The sequence below is a fragment of the Harpia harpyja genome, chromosome 15 (genome assembly GCF_026419915.1).
Source record: "Harpia harpyja isolate bHarHar1 chromosome 15, bHarHar1 primary haplotype, whole genome shotgun sequence".
NCBI lineage: Eukaryota > Metazoa > Chordata > Aves > Accipitriformes > Accipitridae > Harpia > Harpia harpyja.
The window spans coordinates 2,165,348-2,180,972 of NC_068954.1; the positions used below are offsets into that span (position 1 = coordinate 2,165,348).

Sequence of the window (15,625 nt, forward strand, 5' to 3'; positions counted from 1 at the left end):
TTAAGTGGTGAGTCATGGTGGCAGTTAAATATGCCCAGCACCTCTAATGACTCACAGGTCAGGTGAGAGGAGCAAAATGATGGGGAGCAGCAATTCTCATTTGCATGTGTATTTTACACCTTCTTGGTTCATTGTCCTTAGGAAAAGAGCAAAAGCAGCCACAATCAACACTTCAGCTTGATGGGAACAACTCCCAGAGAAAGATGTATTTCTCTAGTGTACAAAATGAAAAAATCTGTCTTATAGTGATTTTTTAGCAGTAATTACAAATCTCCTCCTAAAGAAGGGAAGCTTATCACCAAGTCCACAACCTTGCTTGATAGGCATCCAGAACTGCACTGAAATCTCCTACGTGGTGTTCTCAGCAGATAAAAATTAAAACTTCTCAGTCGTGTTGCACGCTCTCTACAAAACAAAGATCCCCTCCGGCTCTGCTATTCTTTACTCATTCCTTGGCCAACTTATTTCTCAAGCATACCAAAGCACCTCAAGCAAAGACTTCTGTCTGAATAGTCTAAAAAGTGTTTACTACCTCAATAGGGAGGTGCTACAGAAATATTAAACACCAGCAACACTTTCTCAGGGAAGTAATTTCCTTCCTCCACTCACAACAGAGTTGCTATGAAAGCCTAGCAGTTTCTCTGTTTATCTTTTTTAAAAACCACACTTTTGGTTGGTGAGTTCATGTATGTAAATACAGTCACTTCTACATTTGTGTCCTGTTCATGTATTCATAAAAACCAAAATCTTAACTCACTTTAGGTCCACTCACACAAAAAGGATCTCCTACCACTATATAAATAGAGGTATAAAGGGAGTTCTTCACACCCGAGTCAGCTGCCCAGTTAACCTGGACACAATTTAAGGCAGTAACCTATATTAGACGCTCTGAGCCATCCTGTGAAGATCCTGCTCTCTCCACTGACTATAAAGCCACAGTTTCAGACTTACGTATTTGGCAGCAGCTGGCTAGAGCAGTGCCCCACTTCCCCGAGACAGATCATTCCCAGTCCCACATCATTTCTCTCATACAGGCACTGCGGGGTTTGCAGCTCTGTGATTTACCACGAGGCTGGATTTACCCTAAGACTCTGTATCTGCAAGAAAGCCAGCAGCCAACTCAGAATATCAGCTGGAGTCCAAGGGCCAACACAGTTTGAGGACTAATTTCTTTAGTCAGACTTGCAGTGCTGGTTCCTGGTGAGGAACAGTATATACTCCCACGGCAGGCTACGGTCATACTGTACTGGTTGAAACTGGACAGAATCACATCCTTTTTATCAGATTAACTGGGACCAGAAGCTGCAGTGGGCTGATGAAGACAAAGTATTATAGGAAGAAAATTAAAAATTATGTCAAGAGGAGGATGCCAGATTGATGAGCCCTTCAGTGCTGCACAATTCAGACCATATAGGTCAGCATATCACTGTCACTGGAAAGACAGCATTGCTCACAGAAGCAGAGCTTAAGTTTAGGACAAAGTAAAGAAATGACTGGACAAAAGGGGAAAAAACCGCGTTCACTGTTAGGTGAACTGTAGCCTACACAGATAGATACTCCACTGGCTTAATCAAAGGTCATGCTCAGAAGGACTTTTAAAAAAGTATCCTGGCTGAAGGTCTTTTTTCCCATTAGGGGAGAAAAATTGCAAGGCTACCATAATCCCATTCAAAGTAAGGGGTGAGAGACACCAGATCCCAGTTTACTGCTGAATGCAGTGCCCACAATATAAAACAAGTAAAATACTGTCAGTATTCCCCATGTAGCAGGGCCTCTGTTGATGGAAGTAGTGAGGGAGAAGGGCTGAATCCCCACGTACAAAGAGAAATAAATTCAACCTTGAATGTTTACTTCAAGTGTCATTGACCATCTCAAAACAGTACTGCGGTGACACAGTACAACAGCTAAATGCAAGAAGCACAAAAAATAAAAGGTCTGATTCATCTTGAACCCAATTTTCTTGCCTCTAGAATATTTAGGAAGTGCAACTTGAATAACTCCCACATACCTTCATTTACTAAGCCTTTAACATGAATTTTACGTTAAAAATATAAACCTTTATTTATCTGCTGGAAAAAACCACACGTTGTTAGTGCAGGTTTTCTCACATTGCTCAATCAGCGTGCTTGCAAGGCAGTACACTGACTTCAGAGTCACTTGGTTTTTGCATGCACTTAAAATTACTTGGTCACACAGTCTGTCATAAATAGTTTCCTCAATAATCTGCAGAGCAAAGGACAGGATACTCAAAAAACAATTTTAGGTCCAATAAAATTAGCTAGACACCTGCAGCAGAAAAAAATATAGAATAACCACCCAACGTATGTATAAGGACAGCACTAATTTGAATAGACAACCTGCAAACACCACCCTTCTTCCATAATGAGCTGTGTCCTTCAGTGCTCACAACCAGGGCACTAGAGCAAAAGAAAAGCAATTCTTTTCCCAACTTGTTCATTATTTTACCTTGATAAAATCCAATTGGAAAGAGCAGCATAGCACTTTTTGTCTGGTCTTTGAATGCCAAGGAAAAAAAACCCAAGGAAAACCAGCAGAAGTGTTTGCTGCCCTCAAGAGGAAAACCAATGAAATTACACCTTTGTAACACGAAGGTAGACATAAAACTAGGCAAAGACTAGTAGTCCTACTCAGTTTTAAAACCGCTTTCTTTAGTAGATGATAATGGTATCAAGGAAAATCCACTGCACTGAACGACGACAAGGTAGCAAACTAAAACTGTCAGTAGGGATGCTCACCTAGTTTTAACAGCTCCAAAACGTCAAATCTCTCATTTTTCTTCTCAGTTTTATACTGCAAAATGCACTGAAAAGTTATGTATTTAATGACCCAAAGCACACATAAATAAATCAGCCTCTGATTTTCCATTCGTCAACTGTAAAATGAGAAGAGCATCTCCCTGTCACACCAAAATACTGCAAGGGTAACTGCGTTTGAGATTGCAAGGGGCTCGGAGCTCCTGAGCACTGACGCTCTTGGGGGTGAGTCATCCCTTACGGGAGCTGACGTCTGGCCTCCCTCCAAGGCAGGATCAGTTCCCCTTCCCAGCTAAAGGAAATAAATCCCATGGCAATGTGATTCATCACAACTCCAAATCAAGGTGATGAGGCATAAAAGGTAGAAGTCCAGATGGAATGCCAAGAAATTAGAAGCTTAGCATTTCCTACATGAGAAAACAGATAAACCGCAGCCCTATCTTCTGCTGATGCTATGCAGTACACAGAGCAATGCTGCAAGTTGAGCTATAAATATTCTGTGCCTAAATACATATCTGGATAAACACTGTCTTTCAAAAAAACCTTTTGTCTTCCGTATTGTTTCTTACAACAGTTAAAGAACACTTTTAAACAATTACATTAAGGAAAACCAAGATGCTTACTTGACAGCCTCTGCTACATTATTGGAAGTGTGACCTGACAAGGCATCGTGAAGGTTTCTGATGAAGTAATCTCTGTAGTCTTCAGGCAGGGCCATAAATGTTCCACCCATCACAATAAACTCTACTTTATCCACGCTGTGGCCCAACTGCTTCAGCTGTAAAATTAAAAGTACCAGAAAAAAGTTACCAATCAGGGACTAAATCTAAAAGACTTCTCTGAAAACCCTGACATTCTTACACTGCATTTCCTTCTTTAGTTGTCATATCTTTTATGAATGACAAACCATTAATACTTTTGTACAGATTTCTTACAACTCCCACCAAAAAACCTCAAAAGTTAATTTTTCTACTGCAAGAACACAACACAGATATTGAGCCCAGCACATAGGTTTTCTTGACAAAGCAGAATTATTTGAGCCTAGCACCTTGCTGATGGAGTTACACTGGGTCCAGTTTGAAGCCAGCTTAGATATGGCCTGTAGGAAAAGCTTCCTTGCATCTGCTTCAGTCCATGGAGAACTAACTTTCCTTACAAACTTGCGGGAGAAAAGGACTACAATGAATCCATGGAGAATTTTCCAATGGATTTGGAGATAAACAGGAAACCAGTCAAAGCAGAACAGGATTGAGAAACTCTTCAAATCTTCTAACTCTCCAGGCAAGACCCCAAAAAAATCATTTTGGTAGGAATGCCACTATTTGAGTACTACATTCTCCATGTAAGTAATTATCAAGAACTAGCAACTGTCACAGAAGTCCAGTACAATTTTGTTGTAATAGGATCTCCTATTAGTAATCAGGTATTGTTCAGAACAGATAAGATCTTACACAAGGTTCAAAACTTGTCATTTATCTAATAGAAATGACAGTTACAGAATTAAAAGGTCTATAAATAATATTTCCATGGGGATCAAGTCAGGCTAAGGTAGAATTACAGAATCATGAAAAAGTTGAGGTTGGAAGGGACCTCTGGAGACCACCTAGTCCAATCTCTCCTCTCAAAGCAGCATCAGCTACAGCAGTTTGTTCAGTGCTGTGTCCAAACAGGCTTTGAGTGTCTCAAAGCGTGGAGACTGCACAACCTCTCTGGGCAACCTGGTCCGGTGCTGGGTCACCCTCAGTTAAAAACTGTTTCCTGATGTTCAAACGGAATTTCTCATGTTTCAATTTGCTCCCATTGCATCATGTCCTGTTCTGTCACTGGGCACCACTGAGAAGAGCCTGGCTCTGTCTTCTTTACAGCCTACCACCACGTATTACACACATTGGTAAGATTCCCCCAAGCCTTCTCTTCCCCAGCTTAAACAGTCTTGGCGCTCTCAGCATCTTTTCAGATGCTCCAGTCCCTTCAACATCTCAGTGGCCTTGTGCTAGACTTGCTCCAGTATGTTCATGTCTGTCTGCTTCTAGGGAGCCCAGAACTGGACGCAGCTCTCCAGGTGGAGCCTCAGCAGTGCTGAGGCGAGAGGAAGGATCTCCTCCCTTGATGTGTTGGCAACACTCCTCCTAATGCAGCCCAGGAGGCTGCTGGTCTTTGCGTCAAGGGCACAATGCTGCTCATGGTCAACTTGGTGTCCACCAAGTAGCCCCAGGTCCTTTTCTGTCAAGCTGCTTTCCAGCTGGCTGGCCCCCAGCACGTACTGGTGCCTGGGGTTGTTCCTTCCCAGAGGCAAGACTTGGCATTTCCCTCTGTTGAACTTCAAGAGGTTCCTGCCAGCCCATTTCTCCAGCCTGTCCAGGTGTCTCTGAATGGCAGCACAATCCTCTGGTCTATCATCCACTCCTCCCAATTCTGCTTCATCTACAAACTTGCTGACAGTGTGCTGTCCCAACACGCGTGCCATTAACACAGAGGTTAAACACTATTGGCCCCAATATTGACAGCTGGGTTTTATCATTAGAGACTGGCCTCCAGCTGGACTTAGTACTGCTGATCACAACCCTTTCAGCCCACCAGTTCAGGCAATTAAAAGCATTCTCATTATTTTCATCACAACCACAATGCATCCCCCTTGCACTGTAAAAATTTACCTGTTCCACTCTGTGTCTTGTCTGGAGATAGGGGTCGTATCTAGCCCGAATGGCCCTCATGGACGTTGGCTAAAAAACACAAGGATGCTGATTTTGTAAACTTTTTTTTTTTTTTAAAGAACACAGTGAAAAAAGAACAAAAGACAACTTTTAGCATTGAAACAGATGCTGAAGTTTTCAGATCCTAATTGACCCTAAAGCCTTCAAACTCACAACCAAAGAGTCCATCCAACTGTAAATATGAATTTGGCTCCTTAAATTTTTTTAAATTGTAACAAAACACATTTTCCTCCTGAAACGGTAACATGACATAAAAAGAATGACACAATTTTTCAAATTTTTAGTGCATTACAACAGGATAGATAAAGAATCTCTGTAGTGAGTCGCAAAAAATATTGCAAAAATCACAAATTGTTTTTCAAAATACCACTTTTTCTGTCCCATTCATTTTAGTTTCTCTTCACTTGCCCAAGTTATCCAAGCAGTGTCCTCCAGAGTTCAGTCTAAACTTCAGATATTCTTTATAAGCTAAACATATTCTTTCAACTGAAATCCCTAATAACTTTTTATATTAGTAGCTGATGTAAGCCTATTAATAATACTCTAAGATAAGGTTTTCAAGTATCTTGTGTATCCTGGATTCGTTTGGTATTTCACATCTGTTGTATTAAAAGCTCTAAAGGATGAGGACTCTTTTAATCATGCACAACTCCCACATGCTGTTAGTACTAAACAAATGAATACAACATATCCAAACCAACACAAATTATAAAGCGGTAACATATACACAGGATTTTCCTACCTTGCACTAACAGGACAAGTTTCAGGTCACTGAGAAGTAGATAACAACAGAAAAACTACATACTAAAAGGATGCTGCATCACTGTTTATCAAATTAATCCAGTTTGTATTTTACCTCATTTTGCTACTTTACAGCTGTACCATAGTTATGAGTTGTTTTGTTAAAATCAGTCACAATAATTTAGTCACGATGAGATCTTCTGCTGTTAAACTTTCTCCAGACAACAGGACAGCACTACTTTGGAAATACATACATTTAGTGAGATATCACTGCAGATACAGAGACATAAAAGGGCATGAATGTAATTTCAGAAGCATGGACAACTAAATAATGGGCTTTTTTCCAGAGCTTGACCTTTGCTGATGCGCTGGGTCCTGTAGGTTGGACAGGACTGAAAGCAGGTCCAGTTAGGACAGAATGCTCAGGGCTGTGTCCAGTCACTGACTATCAAAACCTCTCTAGATCCCTACTCAAGTGTTTGACGACTGTCACGTTAAAACATTCTTTTCTTATATTAAGGCACAATTTTCTGCATTCTAACTCATGTTTGTTGCCTCACATCTTTCCACTGGTCACCTCTTAGGAGGAGTCTGGCTCTGCCTTCTCTGTACCCTTCCCTTAAAACCATATTAAGCCATGAGTAAAACTGTATGTTTCTGCAGGACTGTTTAGTTAGGAAAATTGATGCAGATTGATAACTGCTGTAGGAATCACAGCTAGCATTCATTTCAACAAACTGCATGCAGCGGTGTCCCACGGGACATGTCACCTTCAGCTGCTCTTACTCACTCATCGCTTTCCACAGCTGGAAATTCAGATTAACAGCTGTTCCCACACCAGCAAGTCATGGGGTACAGCCACAATGCTGCACTTGCCCTGCTCAGAATCACAGGCTGCTCACTCCTGCTCTACAGCTTATTGCATGTATAACAGTACAAACAGCAGCAAGGTGAGGAGAAAAACAACTGCTACAGTAATTGAGAAGAATTTCCAGTCCTATAGCTGAGCTGCTTTAGATCTCGAAGTTTATAAAGTCTTCTTTTGTTTTGTATTCTTGCAACATGAGCAAATTTGTAGAAATAGAGAGCAGCTTAACCCAAGTTTATAGAGAGTGTAGGCAATGCATTATGGCAGACTAAAGTAATACCTCATATCCAGTGTAAGACTGTGTTGAATATTCAAAATCAGAATCGGGTCCACCTGGGCAGTACCTGCAAATATAAAAAGACAGAAAACAGGCATCAAACTCATATAATTGCAACAACTTAATCTGTCTGAGGTATGGGTACACAAGCGGGTGCAGGCTGAGCAGACGCTGCTCTAACTACCCCACCTCTCATCAGAAATGCAGGGGAACGCAAATTCAAGACAGCCTGACCACAGCAACACGCCAACTGCTCTCCTGGCATCTGGGAGCTCTCATATAGGCAAAAAAACCCCAAAATCCACAAAAGGAAGGCCTTATTAGCTCAAGCACTACGGTACCTTAATGTTGCAATACAGCTTCCAGACTAAAGCTGGCTCATTACTGGTCAGCTGAGAGTACGGGGTAAATGAATGAATTCCAGTGTTTCTGCTTCACCCGATGTAAATATAGGTACAGACCCAAGCACACATGCTGAAGACAGCAGTTCTGTGATATCCAGTAACACTGAGAGGAAGCGAGCCTATGTATGTTTACAAACGCTAAGTATACAGTGCAAAAGAGTTGTTTCATTTAATTTTAATGAGAATGGGATGTCAAAAGAACAGTTCAGACCTGTCAATTGACTACAGCCACGTAAAACGACTTGGTAAGACCTACTAGAAGCAAAATGTACTGTGAACATAATTCTGGAACACGGCATTATTTTAGGGAGCTGCCATACAGTTTTGGAGTAATAGTTACACACAGATTATTAGATATTAAAAAGTAATTTTACAATCATAAACAATTTAACTATTTTCCACCATTCCATCAAGAACATCATCTCATTTGATCTAACATATGATTTTTGTTTGGCACAGCAAGACATAAAAGAGAGATACCATCCTGTTACACAATCTACATTTCTTTCCCAGAAATTTATAGAACTTAAATATGTTGATGGTGAGAAAGCTCATTTACATTTGTTTTCTGAACTCAGGAATGTGCTATTTAATGAATACAGCATTCTAAGACTACTTCAAAAGAATACAGTCCATTTACTCTGCATAACTGTATGGCAGTTTGGTATTAAATTACAGTTTCTGCATCTAGAGGCTTGTTTGAAACTCTTATTCTGTGACACAGCAAGACAGACTTGCGGCTCTCACAGCGTGACTGCTAGCCAGGAGAGGAATGGTACACAGCAGATAGTAATTAAAAGGAATATAAATTTATTCTGAAGGGTCCTTAGCTTTTTTTTTTTTTTTTTGAGAGCTGTGGTATTAAAGACCAATCTATAGCCATTCTGTGCTCAAATATGACCTGAGACGGGAGGGTTGACAACCCCTTCTACTTTAGCTGCAGGTGCTGAGCACCTCCAAAAGAAAAGGTAATAGAGCAGTCAGCGTATTGTTACTTATGATGCAGATCTCAAATGCACAGACACCAAGATAATGCCGTCTCTATCAAATCAGACACATTTGGTTCACAGTATAATTGATTAGTTTCCTCACTGCCTGCCCTGCAAACTCAACCCAAGTCATCTGTCACCATTATAAAATTAATTACCAAATTACCATGGCCAAATTAATTTGCTGGCAAAAGTTATGCAATCCAATTGAAGACATTTCATATACGTAATTACCTGGAACATCTCAAACAGAATAGCTGCTCATGCGAAAACAAGAACGGAGCCAGCTCACTCTGTTAGGCAGCTGGTAGTGAAACACACCAATGTTTCAGGAGTGACAAGGTGGGAAAGAGAAGCAATGGTTTGAAAGAGATGAACTGACATTGTTTGAAAAAAACCAACTGACAAGATTTCAGGTGCACAGACTCTGAAGTCAAGCAGAGGTAACATATTTCAAGGTAAACCCAGCTTGGGTTTCTCAACTCAAATAAAACTCAGAAACTATTCCCTTAACACCACAAGCTCTTGGCAGCTGGAGGCCTTCCCTTCCATCTGTGCTCTCATTTCATTCCAGAGCCAGGCAGAACCAGACTGTCACACCAAGCAAGTTTTTGCAGACAACACCTGCACCTCCTCAGGTGGGTCTCAGTTCAGCAGTTTTCAAACTTTTCAGATTGAGCCCCATTTCTTTTCTGTAATAGTCTTCTCCAATCTGCTTACATACCCAGTCATATGCACAAAACACCTGCGCACCCTAACACAGTCATACAACTTACATTTGATCATTAATATATTCTCCCAGTTACTATATTCACGAAACTGTACATCTACTAAGGTAAGCAGGGTTTGGCCCATGAAAGAAAAAGGTTTCTTCCTTGAAGTAAGACTGAAAACAAGTAGACTCTTTAGCGTAATGTGCAGGTATCAGCAATCGGCAACTTTACACTTGTGCAGAAAGGAAGCCTGTCCCCAGTACAATGCTACTGCAGTACTAGATTTATACAGAAATACTGGAAAACAGTCCTCTTAGGTCATCTAAGCTGTCATACTTACACACATATGTTGCCTGTGAAGTTAATGTGTGGACACCTGTGTGGTTTACACATCACAGCCACGACAGCAATCTGTAAGAAGCAGAGTTACAGAGGAGAGAAATTATAGTAATTGCTTCTGAAGTTACTAAAATAAAGTGCATCTTGGAAGGCTATGTATACAAGCACATGTATTGGGTCTGCATGGCAAGGTTTTGGTAGCGGGGCGGGGGGGGGGGGCTACAGGGGTGGATTCTGTGAGAAGATGCCAGAAGCTTCCCCCATGTCCGACAGAGCCAATGCCAGCTGGCTCCAAGACAGACCCGCTGCTGGACAAGGCCGAGCCCATCAGTGACAGTGGTAGCACCTCTGGGAGAACAGATCTAAGAAGGGAAAAAAAAAGTTGCTGTGGAACAGAAACTGCAGCCAGAGAGAGAGGAGTGAGAACATGTAAGAGAAACAGCCCTGCAGACCCCCAGGTCAGTGCAGAAGGAGGGGAGGAGATGCTCCAGGCGCCGGAGCACAGATTCCCCTGCAGCCTGCAGGGAAGACCACGGTGAGGCAGGCTGTCCCCCGGCAGTCCAGGGAGGTCCACAGGGGAGCAGATCTCCACCTGCAGCCCGGGGAGGACCCCACGCCGGAGCAGGGGGATGCCCGAAGGAGGCTGTGACCCCGTGGGAAGCCCGTGCTGGAGCAGGTTTGCTGGCAGGACTTGTGACCCCACAAGGGACCCACACTGGAGCAGTCTGTGCCTGAAGGACTGCAGCCCATGGAAGGGACCCACGCTGGAGCAGTTCGAGAAGAACTGCAGCCTGTGGGAAGGACTCACATTGGAGAAGTTCGTGGAGAACTGTCTCTGGTGGGAGGGACCCCACACCGGAGCAGGGGACGAGTGAGGAGTTCTCACCCTGAGGGGGAAGGAGAGGCAGAGACAACGTGTGATGAACTGACTGCAACCCCCATTCCCCGTCCGCCTGTGCTGCCGGGGTGCAGGAGGTAGAGAATTTACGAGTGAAGCTGTGCCCGGGCAGAAGGGAGGCGTGGGGTGAAGGTGTTTTAAGATTTGGTTTTGTTTCTCATTACCCTGCTCTGGTCGATTGGTAATAAATGAAGTTAATTTTCCCCAAGTAGAGCCTATTTTGCCCGTGATGGTAATTAGTGAGTGATCTCTCCCTGTCCTTATCTTGAGCCATGAGCCTTTCCCTATATTTTCTCTCCCCTGACCAGCTGAGGAGGGGAGTATTAGAGCAGCTTTGGTGGGCACCTGGCATCCAGCCAGGGTCAACCCATCACAGCACACCTGCAAGCGACTATTTAAAGATGTTTTCTGCTTAGTCTGCCACCTAGAATATCTGTGTGTTAACCCCTTGTCGGGGTTTTAACCCTGGCCAGCAACTAAACACCACGCAGCCGCTCACTCACTCCCCCCCACCCAGTGGGATGGGGGAGAAAATCGGGAAAAGCAGCAAAACCCGTGGGTTGAGATAAGAACGGTTTAATAGAACCGAAGAAACTAATAATGATAATGATAACACTAATAAAATGACAACAGCAATAATGAAAGGATTGGAATGTACAAATGACGCACAGTGCAATTGCTCACCACCCGCCGACCAACACCCAGCCAGTCCCCCCGAGCGGCAATATCCCTGCCCCCACTTCCCCGTTCCTATACTAGATGGGACGTCCCATGGTATGGAATACACCGTTGGCCAGTTTGGGTCAGCTGCCCTGGCTGTGTCCTGTGCCAACTTCTTGTGCCCCTCCAGCTTTCTCGCTGGCTGGGCATGAGAAGCTGAAAAATCCTTGACATTAGTCTAAACATTACTGAGCAACAACTGAAAACATCAGTGTTATCAACATTCTTCGCATACTGAACTCAAAACATAGCACAGTACCAGCTACTAGGAAGACGGTTAACTCTATCCCAGCTGAAACCAGGACACCCCTGAAGGAGATAACGAATATATCAAGAAATAGGAATCCTATTATTTAATATTTTCACAATTCAGAAAAAAATGGCAGTCTACTATAAAGAACCAGGTGTCCTATACCAAATCTGATTAACCACCCTGCCAAAAAGATGCACACTGACATTCAGGTATTCACTAGGACCATCTAATATGTATCTAAAACAGCGCAAGGGTGAGAGTGTGCCACCAAGCATACCAAACACCACCTGGAAGATGAAAATGGGGAGAGACGAAGAGAAACAAAAAGATGTAAACCAAAGAAAATAAACATAGCTTCCCGCCTCCACCTGAGCCAAGCCTTTTTCCCCTGGCTGATCTCACAAGCGCTTTTCATACACTAAATGCAAGCATAACATAAGACACCATCTTCTTTTGTAAAAGGGACCAGAGGGAAGAAGAGGCAGACACATCAAGATTTTCTAGCGTCCACTAATTTGGGGCACCCAACTCAGAATACCTAATTTCCAGTTTTTCCGATATCCTGGCTGGAGTAAGAGTTTAATGAAATATTCTATAGCCAGAAAGAAGAAATTAAAGAAATTAAGTGGGGGGTTTTGGGGGTGGGGGTTTTGGGGGGGTTTTGTTTGGGTTTTTTTGGGTGCGCTTTTTTTTTTTTTAAGTTATAAAAATTGAACACTTCCTGGATTTTGGTTTCTGGGTTTTTTTGTTTGATTGGGGTTTTTTAACTTGACTTTAGGCATGCTATACATACAGTAGGGAAGCTTAAAAACACACAGCTGAATGTTAGTTGTACCTCTATTCCTGCTTTCAGCCTGAACCACCTTTCAAAGAAACAAGTTGAATACTAACATTTTACCTTTGTTCACTGAGAGGGCCTGCAGATTAAGCTGCACTGTTTCTACAGCAACTAAAAAACAAGACATGCTGCTCTGAAACAAAATCTCCACACCTCCTCTTTCTCTTCTCCCAAATGTTTTGAAAGCAATCACCCTGTGGGCACAACATCACAGAAAAGGCAACCTGGAAGCTGGCAATGCAGCCAGTGCATCTATATTAAAGCTTGTGGACATTCAATACCCTGGCCTTTGAAAACAATTAAATACAATTTATTGGTGACAGCAGGGGAGGATGGTGGTGGATGGAAAAAATATGATGTACGTGCTTACCCCGCTAGCAGTCCTTATAGGCTTGGCCTTCAGCTTTGGTACCAGCACCTTGCGGTACTGCGGTGGAACAGCTGCGATGATGTCAACCAAACGTGGCTGCGCTGAAAGCCCATACTTTGCCGATGTCTTGGTTTTCAGCCTGAAAGCAGAAATACCTCAAATTAACAACTCCATTCTGACTCACATATCCATATTCCACAGCAGTGCTATTGTATTACTGTTCAGTTACATGGAGATCTAGGTAGGTTGTCCCCAGCTGCCTTTCCAGGTAACTTATTTAAACTTGCAACAGCTGCACTGTGTACTAAGATACTGAAAATACACTCCAAATAATGCTGATATGCAACAACTGCCAACGTTCTCAGTTTCTGCGTTTTCCTTCTAAATATGGTTTTATCAAAACATTGTGAAAGCTGCCAACAGACCCTGGCTTACCTGTTTTCAGTAATTTAATTCTTTTTATGTCTTCCATGTGATTAACCCCTACACATGCAGACTCTAGCTAGTTCATTTCTAAGACATTCATGTCAGTTATTTCCAGTATCAGCAAAAAGTTTGCAATTATATCATGTAAATGAAATGGCAACAGTGGGACAAACTCAGATATTATTATTCCACATATGTAAAGAAGGAAGAACTTTCTGTAAACAACAACTTCATTTGTAACACATTGCTAAGAAAATCCGATTTACCTTTATCCCTATATTAATCTCTCCTTTCCCTGATGGAACTGACTTTGGGACTACTGAAGGATGAACACAGGTGTAAACACAAAAAGGCAATGACAAGTTTCTTAGAGTTTTTCATCAATACAGCCCATTTTGTACTTTGAGCATTGCCAATGAAGTAGTGAATCACCACAGAATTTACAGATCTTGGTGTCTTTATTATCAGATAACGGAAAGAGAAATGACAGTAGCCTGTGAAAATATAACATTTTAAAATAAAGCCTGAACATAATAAGACTGTACAGGACACATTCATCACTGGTGGACCAGCTCTTCAGCATCATCCCAGAGCCACTTACTTGTTCAGATTCACATCTTTTCCCTGCTCATGAGCCTCAATTAATTGCTTTATGATGTCAGCTATCGTCATCATCATCAGCTCCGCATGGCTGAGATCTCCTGAAATGAGAACAAAACAACAAACCACGTGTATAGACAGTGCTTTCTAACTGCTTGTGACAATCTGCTCTATAGTTCGTTTTTAGTTTTTCCTACAGTTGCTGCCTACAGAGGGAATTCTGCCGCTGCGTTATCACTCTAGACTTGCAGCATTCCCTGACAAAATGACAGTCACAGCCTTGCATTGCTGGTTTTCTCCTACTTCTAGGACAAACTCTGCCTTACATCAAGGAAATCTGTGCAACAGATAGAAATAAAAAGTCATTGGAAGTTAAAGACGATTAGTAGAATAGTCTGACACTACTGGTACACATGGCAAGGAACAGAACAGGTTCATGAGAAGGACAATGGGGCAAGCTGAACAAAGAGGCCAGCTCTGTGAACTCCTCTCCATCACAGAGAGGGTACACTGCATTGGGCAGTGCTATCAGTGCCTTAAAGCTTCCCACCTGCACCTCATACACCCACCCCATGCTGAACAAGGGTCCACACTGCATAGACTGTATACATTGCTTACATTTCTTCTATACCAGCTTTGGGAGAAGAGGGGCATTGCTATTAAGAGAGATCCATCCACGCTTCCTAACAACAATGTGCATTTATTTCACCTTGTGCAGCGCTGTCTACACCAACAAGTGTTGGGACAGCAAAATACACACACCAAACTTATCAGAAAACCCACCAGCAGGGACATAGCTGGGTGCACAACCACTCCAACAAGCTTTTCTTCATGCCAGCTGTGCTGAAATCTGGTAGCATTTACACCCACCTGGGAGAAGCACAGCAGCAGTGCTCCCATCTGGTATCTCTCAGCAGGTAGTTTTGTGGCACAGAGCACGCCACTGCTAGCCCCGTACTGCCCTGCACCATCTTTGCTGCCCCATATCCTTCCCCTAGTTTTTTTCTGCTCTGCCATAAAGGGAAAAAAACCCACCAACACGCAGATTTCCCGACCCCAGCACCCCATTCTGCATCTGACAGTCAGGGCACCGGTTAGGAGCAAGGCAAACTCCTGAGCACCCACATGGGTGCAAAGGCTTCTGCCTCCCAGTGACAGCGCCCAATTCAACGCTGGGAAAAGAAAACGGGTGGCTCACAGAGGGGTGCCAAGTCCCTCCAAACCTCAAGCAAGGTCTGGGCTGGCCCTTCACCCGCCTCCAAAGGAACACGGAGGGGGCAGAGCAAGGTCTTGTCTCGTTTTCCCACTCCACACACACACAGAGGGTTAGGGGAGGTGGTAAAGCCCCGCCACCCCACAGCTCCCACCCCCACAGGGCCGGGGGAAGCATGAGGAGGAGCCCTGCCCCACAGCCCCCCCGCCATACCCAAACACACGGTCAAGCGTTGCCCCTCAGCCCCCCCTTACACACACACACAAGGCCGGGAAAGGCAGCAAAACCCTGTCCCACCACCCTCAGCTCCTGGGAGAAGGGCAGGGGCCACCCTGCCGCCAGATCCAGGCCCCTACGATCCCCCCCCCCCCCCCCAGTACCTTTCCTCTTCTGCTTCATGCTGGCGGCTCCCCCTCAGCCGCTCGGTGCCGTAAAGCGACACCGCCCCCCTCACCGTCGTAAAAACGCCGCACCTCCACCCGCGCTGC

The 15,625-nt window shown here is 43.5% G+C and overlaps 1 protein-coding gene across 1 annotated transcript in view; it reads right to left on the reverse strand.

Annotated features, from left to right (window-relative positions):
• The window catches only part of ELP3 (elongator acetyltransferase complex subunit 3), a 91,659-nt gene extending 76,034 nt beyond the window's left edge, over positions 1 to 15,625 (reverse strand). The window contains exons 1-7 of the mRNA XM_052809366.1: positions 15,518 to 15,625; positions 13,926 to 14,025; positions 12,899 to 13,037; positions 9,821 to 9,891; positions 7,378 to 7,441; positions 5,429 to 5,497; positions 3,398 to 3,552 (exon numbers count right to left, since the gene is read on the reverse strand). Coding sequence (XP_052665326.1) covers positions 3,398 to 3,552; positions 5,429 to 5,497; positions 7,378 to 7,441; positions 9,821 to 9,891; positions 12,899 to 13,037; positions 13,926 to 14,025; positions 15,518 to 15,536 — 617 coding nt within the window. The 5' untranslated portion in view covers positions 15,537 to 15,625. The remainder of the gene's footprint in view (positions 1 to 3,397; positions 3,553 to 5,428; positions 5,498 to 7,377; positions 7,442 to 9,820; positions 9,892 to 12,898; positions 13,038 to 13,925; positions 14,026 to 15,517) is intronic.